Raw genomic sequence first — 21,708 nt, forward strand, 5'->3', positions numbered from 1 at the left:
AGTGAGTCATTGAGATTCAACCGATTCATTCAAACGGCTGATTCATTCAGGAACAAAGCATTTGACTGTGTTAATGAGTGAATCACTGAATCATTTATTCAACTGATTAGTTCAAAAAGCTGAATCATTCAATAAGTAAACGCCGTCCTTTGCTCGGAGACGCAAAACAGTGCTGTGATCTTTGTTTGGAACTATATTCGTTTGCAAAATTGAGCAAAAACAAGCAATATTAGGCTTATGTCTAAAATGTAAGTCACATTACTTTACTTAACTTGTATAAAATGATTATTAAATGTGTTACATGCTGATATCTGCAGAAAAACTGTACACTTTGTGTGAAATAGATTAAGTTAACTATATTAAATTATATAAATATAAAAAGCATACAGAAGCATTTTTGCCTTCTACAATTTAGAATGCCTGGAATTTTGAGTTTTAATAGATTAATAAATCAACGTGCATGCACTCTGTGTGTGATTTGGTGATAACGCTTACTTGATAATGTCCGATCGCACATCATTACAACAACACTTACCATATTATCATAGTGGAAAATGAGTCATCCGCGGTTGTGTGCGCACTTGTTTGCACATGAGCAAAGGTGTTTTTAGGAGTCTTAACTTGCAAGCGCCAGACCACTGATTCGTCAAACCTGCTTTCCTGCAGTCCGTGTTCTTCTGACTTCTGACTATGTTGTTGTAAGTAACGAATATGCTTCGGGGAAATGTATCGGAGTAAAAGTATACATTTTAATTAGGAAATGTAGTGGAGTAAAAGTAAAAGTTGGCTGAAATATAAAAACTCAAGTAGAGTCCAGATACTCCCAAAATATACTTAAGTACTGTAACGAAGTATTATTGCTTCGTTACATTACACTACTGCCCTTACCATAGCAGCCTGCAAGCTTCAGTTCGTTGTATTTTTTGAAAAGTGATTTCTGTTAAGTAAAATATCTCCTTTTGAAGTGGACTTTGAGCTTTGTAACTTTGCAGGTCTTTTTTATGCTCAATCAGCAACATTACAGATTAACTAAAGTTGAAAAAGTGAAAAAGCATAATAGGACCCCTTTAATACACTCGCAGAAGACTCAAGAACATCCATGAAATACTAATATCACATTAAGCCAAACATGTGTTTTTTTGCCCATATGATATCAACGGGTGGAATATTTGCCTGACCCAGAGAGGAAACTCGTGCCTTCAGCGTCATTGTCCGCAGTGCCTTCTCTCTCTGCGAGCCCATCCATGGGTGAACTGAAAGCTGCTCAGCCCAGCCCTCATCTCAGCCTGGTGCAATCTACCCAGCAGCCCTTGCAGCTCTCACATACAGCGATCAAGCCAAAATGGGTGAGTGAAGTGAAACAAAGTAATCAAAATATTCCTTCAGTCCATTTATCTGTATTTATGGACATTTCATGTTTACACAATGCAGCCTGAAGAAGACGCTCCACCCAGACCCCCTCTCCCTCACCTCTACAGTCCAGACGAACCCTTTTGAAGTGGACTTTGAGCTTTGTAACTTTGCAGGTCTTTTTTATGCTCAATCAGCAACATTACAGATTAACTAAAGTTGAAAAAGTGAAAAAGCATAATAGGACCCCTTTAATACACTCGCAGAAGACTCAAGAACATCCATGAAATACTAATATCACATTAAGCCAAAAATGAATGTCAGTGCAATACTAATATCAGCTCATTGCACTTGTATTGAGGCTTGTTCTGTGTTAAACAGGAGATGGAGAACGCTTGGGCAGAGTACAGCCAATTGGAGAGAGATGTGGACAGATTGCGTTCAGCCCTTCAAGACCAGATGACCCACAGTGCTCTCTCTCAGGTCAGAACCAGAGAAAGAAGTTGAAAAATGAGACACAGTCTTTCTTTTCTCAAGCCCAAAATTGTGTTTCAGCTTTTATCTCTCTAATGCGTGCTTCCAAACTAAAGCATCAATACTGTTTGAGCAGCAGAGTGTATCAGAAGATGTTAAACCGTGTCAGCCTCCTTTTCTATTCAGCATGCACCTCTCAGTCCGGTAATTGATAGAGAAAGAACAAAGTGATGAAAGAGAAATGGAGCTCTCGGAGCCGGAGTGAAGATCTAATGTCAGTTTTTGATCAGCGTGATAGAGCCGTAAGAACGAGGCATACAGTGTCTAAGATTATTGATTTCTCAAGTGTTTGTGTGAGAGCACAAGTCAATAAATTATGGCTTGTTCTGAAAATACAAATAAGAGAAAATCCTATCCTTTCTTCAGTGCCCCTTTGAGCTCTAAATTTGCCTCTTACAAAATCAAAGACAAGCCTTAGGGTTGTCATATTTTTTTTTAAGAATGATCGCAGTGGTATGAAGGTACTTCTGTTCTATTCTATTCTGTTCTACTCTAATTTTTAGCTTTTAGGTTCTGTTGAAGAAATGTTGTTCTTTATTATATTATATTATGATATGTACTATATTGTATTCTGACATACTGAAAGACAGACACTCATTTTTAATATTTTATATTGAATGTAATAAAGATTGAAATTATGCCTTTTAAATTAAAATATAATTCGAATATTGATAATATTTACGTACAAAATTCAAATGTAGTTTTTCAGCCATTTTGACAGCCCTATCACACAACAGTGTATAACACTCGTTTGAAAAGGGGGGGTACCGTGTTTGGTTCATGTAAACCACAGTACAGTTTATTGATGACATCAAATCAGTCTGCCTGTAAATTGCTAGTTATTTTGTATGTTTACGTTGTAGCTTGTGGAGGCGCTTCCCAATTTCCGCCATTCCCAGTGGGAGCAGAAATTTTGACAAATTCTGCGATTGTTGAAATAATATTTAATTGTGTGTGTTTAGGCTATATAAGAAGGTAGTAGTGAATTTAGCCTTAACATTACAAAGGAGCCAAAAATGGTGCAAATATATAATTTCCACCACTATCATTTTCATCACAGAATGCTGTTTAACACAATACTGTACGTAATTTGAGATGGAAATGATGCTGTGGTGAATTTTCGCTTAATACACTGCTGTTCAAAATTTTGGGGTCAGTATGATTTTTTAAAAAGGTATTAATACTTTTGTTCAGCAAGGACACATTAAATTGATCAAAAGTGACAGTAAAAATAAATTCAGTATAATTTCGAATAAATGCTGTTTTTTTGGACTTTAATTTTGTGTAAGAATCCTGAAAAATATGTATCACAGTTTCCTCAAAGAATTAAGCAGCACAGCCATTTTCAACATTAATAATCATAAATATTTCTTAGGCCCAAAATCAGAATATTATAATGATTTCTGAAACGCGTGACACTGGATACAAGAGTAATGGCTGCTGAAAATTCAGCTTAAAAATCCTTGAGGGAATTTTTCTGTATTTTTGATCAAGTAAATGCAGCCTTGGTGAACATAGAGTTGGAGAACCCTTTCAAAAACATTAGCAAAAAATATTACAGACCCCAAACTTTTAAATAGTAGTCTGCATACTGCTGGGCGCTGTTGGTAGACATATTAAAGTGTGTGCTTTAAGAGAGTCCACATAGCCAAAAGTGACCATACTGTAGTTGAAGAAACACCCAATTAAGCAAGTGTACCAAGTGTGAACGTGACATCAGGCTGCTCAGTGGGAAAGTACAAACTCCCAGCTCGGAATTTTAGAAAGGATTTCCTAAGAAACCTATAAGATTTGTCTAATCCAGTTCAACTTCTGTTAGGTTTGACAGGCTCATCTTCAAGACTGAACCAGTCATCAAACATTTCATCGTTTGTCACCCTCAGAAGAGGACTCACCACCACAAGCTTGAAGGTAGGAAGCCAACAAAGTCCTGAAAGTGTCTGTTGAGAGGCAGGGGGACATAAAGAGTCCGTCATAGTTTGCTTTGGCAGAGCTGACAAACAGCAGGTTGATTAGATGCAGCAGGAGTACAAACCGCTGAGCACATGAAATAAAAGCAGCCAGTGTGGGCTTGGGCCAGACTGTACTTTGCGAATGAATTACTGCTGTAGTGTTGCCATGCATACTGTGAACACAGTGTATGTCTCCCACCCTGATGGAATCATGCAGAAAATGTTAACAGAAATGAGCACAGCAGAGCTTCAAAATGAACTCCTCTGTTTCTGATACTTTTTTTCTCCTTATTTTCTCCTTCTGCCTCTCTCTTTCTGACGGACTGTTTTACACTCATTAATAACAACACACTGCATACAAAAAACAGTCAAATGACATTAAATTTGTTATATATATATATATATATATATATTGCTATCAAACATACAGTTATTAAAATAGACATATAAATGAAGAGTTTATTTGCAAAAACAGATAACTCTTGTTTTTTTTTTAATTTTCAAAAATCATGTTTTTTTTATTGTTATCATGCTTTTATTGTGTTTTATTGTGTTAGTTAACTGTATTTTTTGTTATTTTTTAACCTAATCAAAATAACCCAACTGCAGTTTGATTGAGATTAATTGGAATGCACAATGAAAAAACATGATTTTTGAAAATGATCATTAGAATTCTAATATACTGATTTGGTGCTTAAGAAATATTTCTTATTATTATCAATGTTGAAAACTGGTGCTACTTAATATTTTTGAGAAAACTGTATATATTTTTTCAGTATTCTTTAATAAATCGAAAGTTCAAAAGAAATACAGAGTTCTGGCATGAAACTCTAGATGGCGCAGTCCGATAGGTCTAACTCAATCTGACCTAATGACATCATTATCACATGGCACAGCTGATTGGTTCTCTCCTGTATCGGTAGCCAATGAGCTCACTGCTCAACATTCAAATATGACTAGCGCTTGCCATATCAATTGCAGCTTGCTTCAGAAACCCTCCACCTTCCCCAGCTCCTCCTGTATAGATCTGCTACAAGGTGATTCATGTATGCTATATGGGGGTTATTTCATGTATGTCATATTTGCAGCAGCAATATTTCTTACATGGATGGATTGGCAGTAGCAAGTCTCGGTACTTGCTCTGCCGCAGCAGCGTAGCAGATCCATTTCGCCAAGACCAAATAAATTAACATTGTCATGTACATTACCATGTCAATCCCTCAGAGAGTTTTCATGACAGAACAGTGTTTATTTGAAATAGAATTGAATTCATTTATTTTTCAACAAAAGTTGAATACTCACTCCAAACTTTTGAATGGAAGTGTAATTAACATAAAAAACTATAAATACAGTACACTGCAATACTAAATGCAAAAACTGTAAGTGAGCAGCAAGAATATAGTAAAGGCATAGACAGACATCCAGTGAATATTGGTTGGGTCCTAGATGGTTGAGTCTCTCTTTTTTCCCCTTTTCTTTTTCCTTCCCCTCCTCCCTTTCGCAAATTGTTCACATTTCTCTCTTTGATTTTTCTCTCTCCACACTGTTCTTTGGTCCGGTTTGTTTCAGCATTATTAACACGTCCACTGGTGTCTCCTAGGAGAGACCAAAGAGTGCCTTGGAGCGGCTGTACTCTGGGGAGCCCGTGCAGCAGCGTGGCCGCATGAGCGCCGAAGAGCAGCTGGAGAGGATGAAGCGTCACCAAAAGGCTCTCGTACGGGAGCGCAAGAGAACGCTCAGCCAGGGCGAGCGGCAGGCTTCCTCATCTCGTGCCTCCTCCACATCCAAATCCGTGTCTGCAGACCTGGGATCAGTACGTTAGAGCACAATGACACATTATCCTCCAGAGAGAACTATCGCCTTGACATAAATGCGCATTCAGCTATTTAAACTGTTTTAATGGAGAACTGTAAGATTTGGCGTTAAAATGATCAGCATTTTAGTGTCTAGTAGTGTCTGCCGCAGGTAAGTGGGTATGTGGGAGGTGTTGCAGAAGGAGATGTGAGAGATTTTATTATATGTTGTTGGGCCACATGGATGGGCTACAGAATAAGAACAGATGGGAGTTTTGCCAATGAAAGACATGGACTAATGTGTTTAGAGGATTAATAAGGAAAGTTGAAATGCTACTGATTCTCACTCTTAATGTAGTTTCAAAATGTTCTAATGACTTGTATGAGTGTTTAATTTTAACCTTGGGACATGGCTCCTTAAGGGAGCAGCTCCCGTGTTCATCTGGGATAGTGAATCAAAGTAGTGTGCTTTTACTTGGGGGGTCTTTGAATAGGCAAAAGCCAACACTAACATCAGAATGCTCTTTTAACATCTCTATAACAATAACCTAATGCTCTAAGTTATGGGAAACAGGCTCTGCTGTATTAGTGGGCTCATAAACTAAACTAAATTTCAAGCACAAGCTCTCAAACCTTTTAGCAGTTCATCACTCAACCGCAATAATTATAGCATAACTGAAGTGTGAAACCAGACTCTATTGTGTTTACCTCACTCATTTATTCTTTTGTTTTACACTAATTTCACCCAGTTTCACTGTTCACACCCAGCTTTCTAATAAGTCTTACAAAACCTGCAAAATCATTTTCCCCTGCAATTTGGGTCTGAGTGCACAGAATAAATGACATGATAATTTTTTTTTTTTGATTTACCAATTAAACTGTCATTCTGCAAAACATGATTTTATAACTTGGTTTAGCTTATCTGGCTTTTTTTAAATAAATACTTTTATAATTTTACACCTTGTTTTACCAAAATGTATTGAATGTGTACACAATGAATGGCCTGGGTAATGTATGAATTACTTATATGTTTATAATTGTACTACTTACTGAGGCTGAGCATGTTTTTCTTGTTCATAATAAAATAACAGCGGATTGTAGCATAATTTGCAAAAAGAAAATCAATTGCACAGCTCTTTTTTGTAGATTTTTGCACATTAGAAAATAAACACTTTGCTAGTTAAAAAAAAAGTAAAAGAAGGTAATTGTTCTTTTTCTCTCTACTATGAATGTGAAACCACAGTTCATTTCCTGACACACTGGTTTATTTTCTTTTCAGTAAGCACAATAAAGCCTGGGAATGAAGCATGTAAATGAAGTCACAGATGGAGCATTTTATTGCGTCTTTCTTGGTTTGCAGGAGTGCTGTAAGCTACGGTTTGAGAGCTTGAACATGAGACACTTCACGCACAATCAGTCCAATCACTTTACATGGTACAGAGGTACAGGATCGCACTGGGACAATATACCATTACGTTCAAGGTTGCAGTTTAACCTAGTTTTGTGTGTTGTTTATGTGCAGGGCTGTCCTCTTTAAACTTTTTATTTCATGTAAAGAATGAATGTTGGATGTAAGATGATATGTGGAGCACAGAGGTCATTTTGGCTTTAGTACTCTGTCACAAACTCTGTCACATCTGTCCCAGTGTAACTGGAAATGTTATCCTACGCTTAACCTGTCCTGTAAATCAGGTGAAGACCATTTCAGAACCAAAATATTACATTTTCACGTCCCGAGTTGGATGTATGTGAGGTCTAGATCGGCCGTCTCAAGGCTCTGTGTGTTTGTGTGCCTTCAGTGGAGGAGAGAGCAGGACTTTGATTTGCAGCTTCTGGAGCAGGCCGTGCAGGGTGAAGAGAGACCAGTTGAGCACAAAGAGAGACAGCGCTCTCGGTCAGACGAATGGCTCACCCTGAGCAGCACACCCATGAGAGAACTAGATCTGGAGCCTCTGGACTACCAGCTGGACCTTAGCAAAGAGGTAACCCTACTGCTTAAAGGGATAGTTCACCCAAAAAAAGAAGATTCTGACATAATTTCCTTGTTGTGTGGAACAAAGGCCTCAGTCACTATGTGCTTTTGCTTTATAGAGAAAAGATGCAGTAAATGTTAATACTGAGTGAGACAGTACTTAAAACACTGCCTAAATTCACCTTTTCTTTTCTTTTCTGAAAGTCATGCAGGTTTGATATCACATGAGAGAGAGTAAATCCAGACAGAATTTTTATTTTTGGTTGAACTATCCTGAGTTCATTTCATATTATATAAAATGTAGGCTTTTTATTTCAAGAGAACAAAAAAATGACCAAAATAAAGAAAATGTTCAACTTAAATGACGTTAGATTTCAGAATTAAGTGATTGATGGTGTGTGTTTGGTCTCAATGACTGTATAGCTGGCAAAGCCACAAAAGGTGGCCATCCCTGAGCGCTATGTGGACATGGATCCAGAGGAGCCCCTCAGCCCTCAGGAAATGGAGGCCAGACATCGTAAAGTGGAACGAATCAAGAGCATCCTGGCTAAGTCTAGGTACTGACTGATCAGTCTCATTTAACACAGCTGCTCTTATTGTCATCTTTATAGATGTTTTCTTGCCATTATATATACTACCATTCAGATGTTTGGGGTTTGTAAGTATCATTATTTGATCAAAAATACTGTAAAAACGATACTGTGAGATATTACAATTTAAATAACATTTAAAATGTAATTTATTTTTATGATGGCAAAGCAGTCTTCAGTGTCACATTATCCTTCAAAAGTCATTCCAATATGCTGATTTGGTGCTCAAGAATTATTTCTTATGTTGGAAATACATTTATTTGAAATAGCAAATCTCTTGTAACATTATAAATATCTTTACTGTCACTTTTGATCAATTTAATGAATCCTTACTAAATAAAAAGTAATAATTTCTTTCTTGAAAAGAAAAAAACACTTACTGACCCCAAAATGCTGAGAACCATTGTTACACTTTTCTCTGAGAGTTTACTCTAATGTACCTGTTTCTTGTGTGCATATAAGTGTCCAGAATATACCTCCTCCTGCAGCAGTAGACAAGCCGGTGCTGCCGGACATAGACTCGGCTCTACAGGAGCAAGAGAGAATCATCACCATGTCCTATGCCTTAGCATCAGAGGCCTCGCTCAAGAGCAAACAAGTGGCAGGTAAACTAACCAGCAGCATTACTACTAACCTGAACTGATTCCTTAAATTCTTACTGATTATTATTACTAATTCCTGAAATTATCTTGTTAAAAAACACTAAATTTTCTATGGAAGCATATACTGTGTTTTACAAAACAGTCAAAACTTATTGTAAAAAGCACAAATCATTTTAAATGGCAAGAGCAAGGACAGGGAGTGCACAATGCATGTTAAGGCTAAGGACACTGAAAGAGAGTCCCATAATAACATACAATCAACAGTTCACACCTGTATGACTGCCAGAGCTCTGTTTGAATAGATTAATTTCAGATATGCTCTGCGGTACACCTTGACAAGTTCAGATACTCTGAAAAGATCAAGGTAAATGTGAAGAAAACACTTCAGAAATTGTTATTTGTAATGCAAATCTGACAGTGTTAATAAAAGTTCCTGAATAATCAAACTGACAAATACTGATTAACTGTGAACATTGGGAGAAACGGTCCACCCTGTTTCAAAACATCGGCATTGGAGGCGTGATGAGGAAAAAGAAAGAGCAAAGCCAAGCCTATCAGCCGCAACGTTAATAACTGAACATTATTCCTTATTAGCGCAGATCTGACGAGTAATATTACTAATTCCTGAAATTATCTTGTTAAAAAACACTCCATTTTCTATGGAAGCATATACTGTGTTTTACAAAACACAGTCAAAACTTATTGTAAAAAGCACAAATCATTTTAAATAGCAAGAGCAAGGACAGGGAGTGCACAATGCATGTTAAGGCTAAGGACGCTGAAAGAGAGTCCCATAATAACATACAATCAACAGTTCACACCTGTATGACTGCCAGAGCTCTGTTTGAATAGATTAATTTCAGATATGCTCTGCGGTACACCTTGACAAGTTCAGATACTCTGAAAAGATCAAGGTAAATGTGAAGAAAACACTTCAGAAATTGTTATTTGTAATGCAAATCTGACAGTGTTAATAAAAGTTCCTGAATAATCAAACTGACAAATACTGATTAACTGTGAACATTGGGAGAAACGGTCCACCCTGTTTCAAAACATCGGCATTGGAGGCGTGATGAGGAAAAAGAAAGAGCAAAGCCAAGCCTATCAGCCGCAACGTTAATAACTGAACATTATTCCTTATTAGCGCAGATCTGACGAGTAAAGATGCTTGCTAATTGGGAGACATGTCGGATCTTTCAGGCTGGGAGGAATCTCTTGATGAGGCCATTTTTTTCAGAGCCGATCAATGACCCAGTTGAATATGCACTGGGGCTTGTTCACTCTGCATCCCGTGGCAGCACTTTGAACATCTTTCTGAACTGGCATAAAAGCACACCATCGTTTCATCTTTACTTCTTACAGAGGCCTCACTCACTCTGCCAGGTCTAACCTTCAGACAGGGTGCAAGCGTGTCCCTCTTAGTCACACAGATTTACAGTCAATTCGTCCTGACGTGATGGATCATATTGTGTGAGGCTGGCGGTATGGCGTAGTCAACAATTATCACAGTGTTTCCATTAGAAGGACATGTCAGAATACCTTATGTGAGCGAAATCATCTGTGAAGGCAGGTCAGGGTTTTGATCACCCGCAGCACCACTTTGAGCATTTATTTTGAATCTATGAGGGCAGACAGAAATCATCTAAAATAGTCAGAGCTGTGGCATGTAAGCACATTTTCTTAACACATCGAATTGTGGTGTTCATGCGGGCAATGCGCGTTGGCTTGAAACACTGCCTGGGTCCACTAACCCTGTTTGTTTTGTCTTGTCTGTTCTATGAATACAAATGGTAGAAAAGGCCAGATGTAGCTAAAATTGATACCAACCGGTCCAAACTGGTTTAGGTTGACTACCATCTGGAGGAGCCAAGGACATCCTGGTTAAAGCTGGTAGACCACCTTGATTAAAGGAATAGTTGCCCAAAAGTGAAAATGTACTACTCACACTCGTTTCATTCCAAACCCATATGACGTTATTTCTAACAAAGAAAAAAAGGAGGACATAGTGCTTATGGGCACTGAGGATTTTAATCTTCAAAAAGTATGCAAAAGCACCATTAAGCTGGTCTATGTGACTTGTGTGCTATATTCCTAATTACACTGAGATCCAATCACAATGTGTCCTCGGCTACCTCTGGACCAGGACATGCTGATCGGATAGTCATTATTAGCTGAGAATAATCTCTTTCAGTGAGCTGAGTCTGGTTAATCCACTGTAACTGGATCATTGAGTCAGTGAGCTGAACTTTAGCGTCATAGCATTCAGATTCAGACCAGTTTTGTGAACGGGATCTTCTGATTCACTGAAAATAAATCACTGTTCGAAAGATTGGCCTTGGTAAGATTTGACGTCTTTTTAAAAGTTTTTATTCTCAGTAAGACTATACTTACTTGATTAGAAACACAGTAAACACTAATACTGTGAAATATTACAATAGTAACTGTTTTCTATTTTATTATATTTTAAAATATAATATATTTCTGTGATGGTATTTCTTCAGGCCTCCATGTGCTCAAGAAATGTTTCTTCTTATTATTAATTGTGGTTTTGTTTCTTTTTCCATAATTCTTTGTATTAATTTCATTTAAAAAGGGTGTCCAAGTCAAAAGTTGTTGTATTGCTCCTGGTTTATTCCTCACATACAGTTATTTTATGACTTCAAATGCAACAAATCACGAATATCGCTTTTATGATACTTTTACAGTGCTTTTCCTTCCTGTTTGAAAACAAAAAAAGGTCCTTCTTTGTGTTACATTGAAGAATGGAAGTCACACAGGTTTGGAATGGCATGAAGGCGATGAATTATGAAATAATTTTTATATTAAGTGGCCTTAACTACTATATACTTACATTTGAAATGGGTACAATGAACTTATTGTGTACATACATGTTTTACATTAACTTATATAAAAAAAAAATACCTGCATGTAATTATATCTGTAATTCATTTCTGTAATTACATTTATAGTTACACTTTTGACCCATCTCTTACACCTTAACCCAGCCTTAAACCTACCCATACCACCAAACCTGTCCCTAACTTTACCCCTATCCCACCTCAATAGCAGCAAGTGTTTTGGAATACAATACAAACACAATAAGAACATTGTACTAATGTTTTATGCAAGTACGTAGTAGTTAAGGCCACCTAATATAAAGTGGGACCCCAATTTGTTTATTTTGATAAATATCCCTTTAAGTTTGACTACCTTGATGTCCTCAGATCGCTCTTGTAGTTATGTACTCACAAATAGCACTTTGTAGTGTGTAGTAGCAACTACCGTAACTTTGTCACTACTAGCTCCCTGTGTGTTACTACGCTCCTCTGTTCCTGTTTCTGCTTCAGCCTCACCGCCGGTTAACAGTCCCACCTCCCTCCCTCAACCTCCACCACCTCCTCCTCTTCCTCCCCCCGCTCCTGTTGCCGTCTCTACGGCTCAGTCTGCTCCCCCTCCCCTGAGCAATGGATTTCACTACACCTTTGTCTAATCAGAGAAAAACAAAGTAAGAACTAACTGCTAATCATTTAGCACGCAAATGTGCTTTTGCTAATTGTTCCCTGTGTGTTTTGGCACCTTTTCTGTCTGCATGCTGCATGATTGTGCTATATACTTACATTTGAAATGGGTACAATGAACTTATTGTGTACATACATGTTTTACATTAACTTATATAAAAAAAAAATACCTGCATGTAATTATATCTGTAATTCATTTCTGTAATTACATTTATAGTTACACTTTTGACCCATCTCTTACACCTTAACCCAGCCTTAAACCTACCCATACCACCAAACCTGTCCCTAACCTTACCCCTATCCCACCTCAATAGCAGCAAGTGTTTTGGAATACAATACAAACACAATAAGAACATTGTACTAATGTTTTATGCAAGTACGTAGTAGTTAAGGCCACCTAATATAAAATGGGACCCCAATTTGTTTATTTTGATAAATATCCCTTTAAGTTTGACTACCTTGATGTCCTCAGATCGCTCTTGTAGTTATGTACTCACAAATAGCACTTTGTAGTGTGTAGTAGCAACTACCGTAACTTTGTCACTACTAGCTCCCTGTGTGTTACTACGCTCCTCTGTTCCTGTTTCTGCTTCAGCCTCACCGCCGGTTAACAGTCCCACCTCCCTCCCTCAACCTCCACCACCTCCTCCTCTTCCTCCCCCCGCTCCTGTTGCCGTCTCTACGGCTCAGTCTGCTCCCCCTCCCCTGAGCAATGGATTTCACTACACCTTTGTCTAATCAGAGAAAAACAAAGTAAGAACTAACTGCTAATCATTTAGCACGCAAATGTGCTTTTGCTAATTGTTCCCTGTGTGTTTTGGCACCTTTTCTGTCTGCATGCTGCATGATTGTGCTTCATCAGGGCTTGTGCTGTAGTATTTAGTAACTTCATGAGTAGTGTAGATTGGCCCCCCCCTCTAACAACTGCCTCCACATCTGGAGATGGAGAGGTGTGTGAATTGTGTGCAAATTGGCTCTTTGTGAGCCGATAAGCCTAAAAAGCCATAAACAAATGCTGTCTTTTGTGAATTGTTTGTAATTAACAAAGACTCAGGGCATCGCTACGGCAGCACATGCTGTTGTGTTGCCAAACACCACTTGCTTTGCCATCTGTAATCTGTAAAGAGCTTTAGTGTTTTGATGTCTGTGACTCACTGAAATAAACAGCAGAATGACTGTCAGGGTTTTGTGGGGGAAAAGGAAAAACATGGCCCTTCGTCTTTGTACACTTTATATATGTGTGCATCTCTCCAAAGCTATTTTAGTGCAGTTCATGAAAGAGCATGACCTCCACCTGCATTGTGTGTTCTGCTTCTCAGGATGCCTCAAATCAGTGAACTGCCATGATTTCCCATTTGACACATGCTAATTATGAGCTATTATATGCAGTTTATGAGGCACTGTCCACAAACACAGTACACTTTTGGGTTCCGTTAGGTCTTAAAAGCACAATTTGTTTTTGTTTGTTATGATTTTTATATTATAAACTATTATCTAACATGTAAATAAACACAGCATGAAAAGTTAGCTAGTTTTACCTTAGAAGTCTCGATCCTGGTTATGGTTTTAGAATACAATACCATTATTTTGATGTCCCAGGAAAAAAATACAAATAGACATATACTGAAAAATTAACTAACTAACTAAATAAATAAACTGAACTACAGATGTCCTAATGAGTGACAGTACATTACTGTATGTATGTATATATAAGAATAATAATATAAAACAATAAACATTTGACATTTCTTTTTTTTTCTTGCTTGAAAAAAAACCCATTAGTGTTTTAAACAATATTCAGACATGCCCCAAATATCACAAAAAAATGTACTGAATAGAAAATGAAACACCTCATTAACATCAATATTTAGTTTGACCTACTGAGGTAAGAAAAAAAATATTTTAAAGATTTTCTGCCCTGTTTTGTACCATACTCTGTTGGACAGTGCCATGATTATATTATACTATACGGAAGATTTGAGTCAGTGCATAACCATACATTTTATATGTTTATTAGCCAATCCATTTAATCACTGAATGCCTGAGCTGGCCGTGTTATTCTGCTGTTTCAGCAGCATTTGTATGAAAGTGAGCTGCATGCTGCATGTGTCATGCACATGCATGTGTTAAAGTGTGTTTAACTCAGCATTTTCTCTATGTAACATGCTGCACAGAGAGAAGGAGGGTGGAGAGTGTTTACCTGTCTACTATTTAGTAAGGTAATTCTAGGGTTATAAAAAAAGTTTGGCAGTTGAGTTGAAGAAAATACACTGGGAAAAAAAGTGGTGTAGAAACAGTTTTCATTTAGAAATTGCTAGTAAATTTCACAAATAATTAGAAAGAAGCAAGTAACATTAAATTAAATGCAGGGCTCGACATTAAGCCTTGACATGTGCTTGTCCTTCGGACAAGTAAATCAGACAGTCACTTGTCCGGGGGAAAAAGGCCGGCGTAAATGTAATTTATTCTGAAGCAATAGTCTCATCAGTGCTCTATCAGGTCTCACTTTAATCAGCGTATTTGTGAAATTTGCCTTAAATTGATTTCTAGGACATTTTATCTTTGTGAAGGACAATATTTTCCTGACTTTATTGAATGTACGTGTCATCATTTACGTCACATTCTTACATTTTAACAATACATTGTTAGAATAATAAGACACTGTACGGTTGTTACCATTCAAATGAAATCAGTATCAACAAACTCCATCTTTCCACTGCAGAGGAAACACTGAAGCTGCATCGAAATTGCCATTTAGATGTATTTACTCAGACTGTTTCATGAAGATAAGAGGTTCCATAAATGCATTTACACAGTAAAATTGCAAATGCATAAATAATGTTATAAGATTAATGGTTTACTTTTTTAACATACAAATATGAAATGTTGGAAAAATGCAATGATACTTTTAAATATGAAACCAAAGTACCAGTAGGTGGCGGCAGATCACTGTCTTAATGAGTGAGTCACTGATTCAACCGATTCGTTCAAATGACTGAATCATTCAGAAACCAATTATGTGTTGCTCGGCGATGCGTATCAAATAAATGTCAGATTTGCAATCGTGCTGATAGTCGGAAAAACATCACTCTTGGTCGTGTGATGTTGCTTACCTATATTATATAGAATATTTATATATTTTTTTCTACCGCAGTATGTTTGTTCGTGTTTGTTTCTTTGTGTGTGCTGTTGCACTTATTAGTTCTGATTTGTCCACGGGTCACACAGGCTGCGTGAGCCTCAACTGACGCAACTTTGATACTGTCAATACATTATCCGTTATCAGTCACCATTTACACTGAAAGTAATAAAATCAGAACCATTGTTGCCAAAGTTTCGGCGCTGCCCTAGTTATTGTTTGCTAATGATGTTTTAAATGGGTTACCTGTCCAGGCAGGCAAGTAAAATTCTCTTTCACTTGCCCCTTCACAAAATCCACTTGTCCCGGATAAGCGGACAAGCGTTAATGTCGAGCCCTGAAATGAGAAATGATATTGTAAAATCGTTGTTTTATTTACAACTTCAAATTTGTTTTAGTGTACAGTGTAGGCACTTGCACCACATGTTTTTAGCACTGAAGAATGTATTACTTTAGTACACTCTTATGTGTGGCTCTTTTTTCAGTGTATTGTTCTGTTTTGCTTTATTTCTTTACATTTCTCATCTCTCGCTCTTTATCTCTTTTCCAGCCAAAGCTGTATCTGGATATTGAGGTGCTGTCACATTCTGAAAACCCCACTAGTGGTGGACAAACTTAAACTCAGCTTATCGAATCACATCGCTCACATTTAGAGATGACGTTAGCGCACTTTTGGACTCACATGGGAACTCACTTCTGAAATGCATTTTTTGTAGAGCTATTATTTGATATGGGCTTTTTGCTGTGGAAACTGCTGTGCATATGCTGTACAAAATCTAACCATGATAACCCAGATATAGAGAGCCATTTTATATACATTACTGCAATTTTAATATGCACCGTATTGTAGAGAACATTCAAAGCTCATGTTTTACTTCTCAAGGCAAGACAGATGTTTGGATGGAGTTCAGTTTGAAAACAACGGTAACGTAATAGCTAAAAGAAAAAGTATTATACATGTGTAATGCATTATGAACATGAAGGGTACAAAAATGTCATGTCGATTGTATTTTGTCAATTCAGATGATATTCTTACACCAAATCACTTGAAATATTATTTTTATGTATCCAGCACTGCCAGTTTCCAGTTAGCTTGCCAAATGCATTTTATTTTTGTTGACTAAGGTAAGGAAAAAATAACATTAAATAATATTTTCAGACAGGATTTGTGGGGAAGGGGTTGGGGAGGGAAATGCCACATACTTTTTTAAAGAAACTGTAAATATTAAAGATATTAACAAGCTTTTTGTCTTTTATTCTGTTTGTGTTCTCAAAGAATGAAGGAAAGAGAGAAAAGAATTTCAAGTTTTTCAGCTTCAGAAGAAAAATGATGTCAAATAAGGAATTTATGAAATGATTTGGAGGTTTTACATTTGCATCGTCAACTTCCTTTTCTGATCTCACCTTGTGTTTTATTCCTTCCATACAAATTCGGTTAAAAGAATAAGAATAAAAAGAATAAAATATAAGGACATAAAGAGAGAACCTCATTTTGAAATTCCTTTTCCACGTATGTTCTGTAACAACCTCTTATTTTTTATAAAGAACAAAGGTTTTTGCCCGTAAATGTGAAATGTGCTCTTGTCATTGCTTCAGGGATTTCCTTTAAAATGTGCATTAAGTGTTTTGACCTCTTTATGTTGTAAGGCATTATAAAGATAAAGGATTTTAATTTCACACAGCTTTTTACATTTTTTTTTATCTTCATTTAATGTATGTGTCTACACACACACACACACACACACATGCACACATACATGCATACATAAATACACATACCTGTACACATCTTTCTACATTAATATATTTAATATAATAAAAATAAATTATATAATTATTTAATATATTCAACATTTTATAGATTATGTATTTTAAGATATTTATATACTGTATTCTCACACACACACACACACACACACACACTATTTACATATACAATTGTGTGTGTGTGTGTGTATATATATATATATATATATATATATATATATATGCTGACCAAAAAAGTACATATAAGAATGCTTTTTTTTTCTCAACTCCACATTTTGCTGACTGATTTAATGGCACTTTTGTTTATCTGTTAGTGAGTCAGTACGAAAACCACAGCAATTAAAAAGCGTCCTTTACATGATCGTGATTATCATTGTACCTGCAAAGGACATTTCCTAAGACACTCTTGATTGGACTTTTTTAAATCGTAGTGTAAGTGGGTCTGCACGGCTGTTAGGATACTTTATGTTGCAGCCCTCAAGTGAGATCTTTATCTGTAATTGGAGAGTAATTACAGTCTCTCCACTGCTGTATCTTGTTCTTTGAAAGCACCTGTGAGACATGCTTCTCCTCCCATAGCTCCACAGCAGGAGCTGCCACATCTCACTGCATCTGATTAGAAGAAGTGAGAGGTGGGCTATACTGTGTGTGTGCGCGTGCATTAGCGAGCCTGGTGGGCATGAGTTTGATCACATCCGCTTTTCTGCTTATTTTGCAATAAGCGGGCTGTTTTTCCTCCTCCAGCAGAAATCCACCCAAGACCATCCACAGAGAATTGTGGCATTTCCATTTATTGATGTTTGGCTGCTATTTCATATACATTTGTTATTCCGCACTCTGGATTTCAAAGAGAATAAGAAAAAACCCATTATGCAAATTCTGTCCTGTTCTGTTAAATGCACTGAATGTCTCAGGCACTAATGCGGCACAAAATATTTCACCCTCTTTCAAAGAAGTTTAAATGTATGTACGCCTAACTGTATTTAGACGCGTTGTTGTCCAAGGCTTCTGCGACATTGAGTGTTTGAAAAACATTTAACCTTTGTTCAATCCAATTCATTTGAGTATCTACTGCGTTCTTCCATATCAAAGTTGTGGCGCATCACAGGTCCTGTTGTGTCCGCGATGTAATTCAATTCTTGGATGAATACGTGGATATTAAGCATAGAATAGAAGTTCCTTGGAAATGCAGAAGGAATGCTGTATTTAAAGTTGAATACTATAAATGTCCTTCATTCGAATGAATGAATGATACATTGAAGAGATTGGAGGGGAAAAAATATTGCTCTTTATTCACCGCCCAACCAAATGTGATAACTCTCAGGAGGATTGTGGGGATTTTCAGCAATAATGTCCATGGCAAGAGGTAGTCTATGCCAAGAATCATTTACAAATATGCAGTTGAGTATAGACTATTTGTCAATATTGACATGAATCTGGGTGGTGTTCTCTCCACAGGACTACTCCAAATGCTCTCTGGTGAATTGGAGGCGACTGTTTACTAAATGTCTAGAAGTGACTGAATTAATTAGCGTAAAACTGTGTGCAGCATTTCTACACGAGTCTCCATAAATTTGTCAAACCATGATGTGTTTTGGAGTGGCTCAAATGATTCCATTCTGTTAATGGCCACCTGTTTCAAAGTGAAATCTGAGCGGCCGGAGCGATTTTGAACTATTCCGACCTTGTCTTGGGAACGAAAGCTATGTTGACCCTGAAGTTTGACAGCTTGACAAAAAGCTCTGTTCTTTGCTTTCTTGAATCGAGCCTGACAAAGCTCCAGTCACGGAGAGAAAACGGCTGCTTAGCTGTGGAATAAACAGAGATAAAACAGTGCACAAAGAAAGCCAAAGAGCATTTAGTAATGAAACACTACAGATGGCCCCTGTAAGGTCAACTGCACAATACCATCCATGAACCTAAAGTTTGCACAAAATTAGGCCTGGTTTTGCAGTACTCTGATTTTTCCTTTTGACAACATGACAAAATTTGGCGAATTGTGATAAAATGCAATATGCAATTCAAGAGTCTTTTTAAAAAAAAAATTATCAGAAGCCATAAAAAATACTGGAAGACTAGATGTTTTAGAAATGATCACATTTGTTTTTTAAATACATTTATTATATATTATAAACAGTTTATAATTCTGTATTACATAGATTTAGACATAGTTTATACATTTTCCAGTAAAATATATACAGTTATTTAAAAATATATATTAATTAATAATGTAATCATTAAAAGAGTACCAACATATACTGTATATATACTACCACTGAAAAGTGTTGGGTCAGTAAGATGTTTTAAAAGAAGTCTCTTATACTCGCCAATACTGCATTTATTACAATTTAAAAGAATTGTTTTCTATTTTATAATGTAATCAATTTCTGTGATGGCGAGCTGAATTTTCAGCAGTGTCACATGTTCCTTCGGAAATCATTCTAATATACTGATCTGACTGATGCTCGGGTGACATTTCTTATCACGGTTGAACAGTTGTGCTGCTTAATATTTTTGAGCATCTTTTTTGTTTTAAAATTATCCTTTTTTTTTGGTAACAATGTAAAAGTCCTTACCGTCACACTTGACAAATTGAATGCCCTTGCTAAATAAAAAAAAGTCTTACTGATCCAAACTTTTGAACGGTTGAATTGTTTATTTTTTCTTTTGTGAAATGGTATCATAATGCATATTATAGTGGGTACATATCAAACTTAAGTGGGATGTCAGCTCATATTTGTAAAATAAGGACATAGAATAATTGTTGCAATCATTGTTCAATCATTCACACACATGGTAACATGTAACTGATACATATAAAGTATTTTATTGAGGAGGGATTGATGTTCTGAGAACTTCTGTGAGGATGAAGAATCCCTGTCCGGTTTCAGTTTCTCTCCAGTCCCTAAAGCTCCTCCAGACTGTGGAACGAGTCACACTGTAGCCAAACCTGTATGGATGCATAGGAGCATATTGAGTTGGACAAGCCGCCACATTATACATCCAAGGCGAGTAGCATATGCCCGTTAATGACCTGTTCTTCACTCAATCATTTCTTTCCCTTACTCTTAGACGTTACTGCGATATCCATTGTGTGCACCCAACAAATCAGCTATGAAATCACAAATTCACTCCTCTCTGGATCCAGCCACGTCTCTCCGGGCGCTAATAATTCAAAGGCACACAATTACTGTGTTTTAAGACTTCGTGTTGTCTCGACATGGCGTTCCCAACACTGCAGGGATTCTCATAACGCCTGCATCTGACTTATGCATTCACCTAAGGGAGGCTGAGATTCTAATACAAAAGGTACTTTGAATCCAAAATGGTATCTTATGCTCTTTTATCACCATTGATTTACTATCTATATTTTCGGAGAGAGTTGCTAAATAATTGAGGAGGTCGGCTCAACAGCATTCAGTGTTCTTTTATACACATCCCTGCATATCTAACAGAAGAATAGATAAAACTAGAACAGAATGTAGGCGGATAATACCTCCGAGTCCCGCCACAGCTTCAGTAGTACAGCAGAGCAAAGATCTACCCGCGATGTAAAATGTCAAGCCGTCTTTGTTTGTTCTCGACAACAATAAAGATGTTAATATTCACCGAGACTAACGTCTTGGCTTTCTGATTCAAACAAGCGAACAAGATGAGAGAGAAAACGCAATCGTTCCAGACAAACGATTACTCCTGCATGTGTAAAAAAAATAAAGTCATTGGGGTCCAATGTTGTTTATAGCCTTTTTAATTTGAAAAAAAAGAACAAATAAGGCACTGTTAAATGTAATTAATGTACTGTATTCATACGAAGGAATTTTCAGTATTTTTTTTATAGGTGTTTTACCTGTATTTTGAATTTTGCTAATTCAAATGAATGAATAATGTTCAGGTAATGAGCTGCCAGTACCTTTTCTGTTATTTTACAGATTTATTTCTCACAGTGCAACGGTACAGTATATCTTCTTTTGTGTTCCACAGAAGAGAATCATACAGGTATCAAACGACTTGAGAGTGAGTAATGATTTCAGAATTTGTATTTTGGTGTGAACGAACTATTTAAAGGTGTAATTGTTCTGATCTTTAGCTTTGGAGATGCAAGATAATGATTCAGTGGACCATTGAACTACAAAGAGTTTGAAACCTTAATGTATTAATATCGAAGATCATTATTAGGTTATTTAGAACAAATCCTATGCACATGTCTGCTCTACAAAGCTTATATATTTAATTAAAATGCTCATAAACTCTTCAAAAGGTAATAATGGATTGGGGTTTCCAACCACTGACATTTAAAATACCTCATCCTGTGTTTCCTGCCACATAATGGTTTGCAGTTTGTCATTTTCTCTTTCTTTACACAGACCCCGAGTGATGCTGAAACCCTCTGGACTATACAACAGGGTTGTTTCGTGCATGGTTTAAAAAGAAGATGTTTCGGAGAATCTTCATCCAGTGTTAAATCTCATGGAGCAACACAGACACGGTTCT

The 21,708-nt window shown here is 36.9% G+C and overlaps 1 protein-coding gene and 1 long non-coding RNA gene across 2 annotated transcripts in view; both read left to right on the top strand.

Moving 5' to 3' along the window:
• The window catches only part of LOC107586006 (pleckstrin homology domain-containing family A member 7-like), a 119,515-nt gene extending 107,141 nt beyond the window's left edge, over nt 1-12,374 (top strand). Inside the window, exons 18-27 of the mRNA XM_016273220.1 lie at nt 1,170-1,346; nt 1,432-1,494; nt 1,732-1,833; nt 3,605-3,620; nt 3,704-3,795; nt 5,437-5,649; nt 7,429-7,611; nt 8,025-8,158; nt 8,654-8,796; nt 12,141-12,374. Of these exons, the coding sequence (XP_016128706.1) occupies nt 1,170-1,346; nt 1,432-1,494; nt 1,732-1,833; nt 3,605-3,620; nt 3,704-3,795; nt 5,437-5,649; nt 7,429-7,611; nt 8,025-8,158; nt 8,654-8,796; nt 12,141-12,283 (1,266 nt within the window). The 3' untranslated portion in view covers nt 12,284-12,374. The remainder of the gene's footprint in view (nt 1-1,169; nt 1,347-1,431; nt 1,495-1,731; nt 1,834-3,604; nt 3,621-3,703; nt 3,796-5,436; nt 5,650-7,428; nt 7,612-8,024; nt 8,159-8,653; nt 8,797-12,140) is intronic.
• A 1,705-nt stretch (nt 12,375-14,079) lies between these two features.
• On the top strand, nt 14,080-16,693 carry LOC107585940 (uncharacterized). Its single transcript, XR_001609305.1, has 2 exons — nt 14,080-14,530; nt 16,001-16,693. It is a non-coding gene; the product is annotated as an uncharacterized lncRNA (long non-coding RNA).
• The last annotated feature ends 5,015 nt before the right edge of the window (nt 16,694-21,708 follow it).

This window comes from Sinocyclocheilus grahami, unplaced genomic scaffold (genome assembly GCF_001515645.1).
Source record: "Sinocyclocheilus grahami isolate Dianchi unplaced genomic scaffold, SAMN03320097.WGS_v1.1 scaffold76.1, whole genome shotgun sequence".
Taxonomy (NCBI): Eukaryota; Metazoa; Chordata; class Actinopteri; order Cypriniformes; family Cyprinidae; genus Sinocyclocheilus; species Sinocyclocheilus grahami.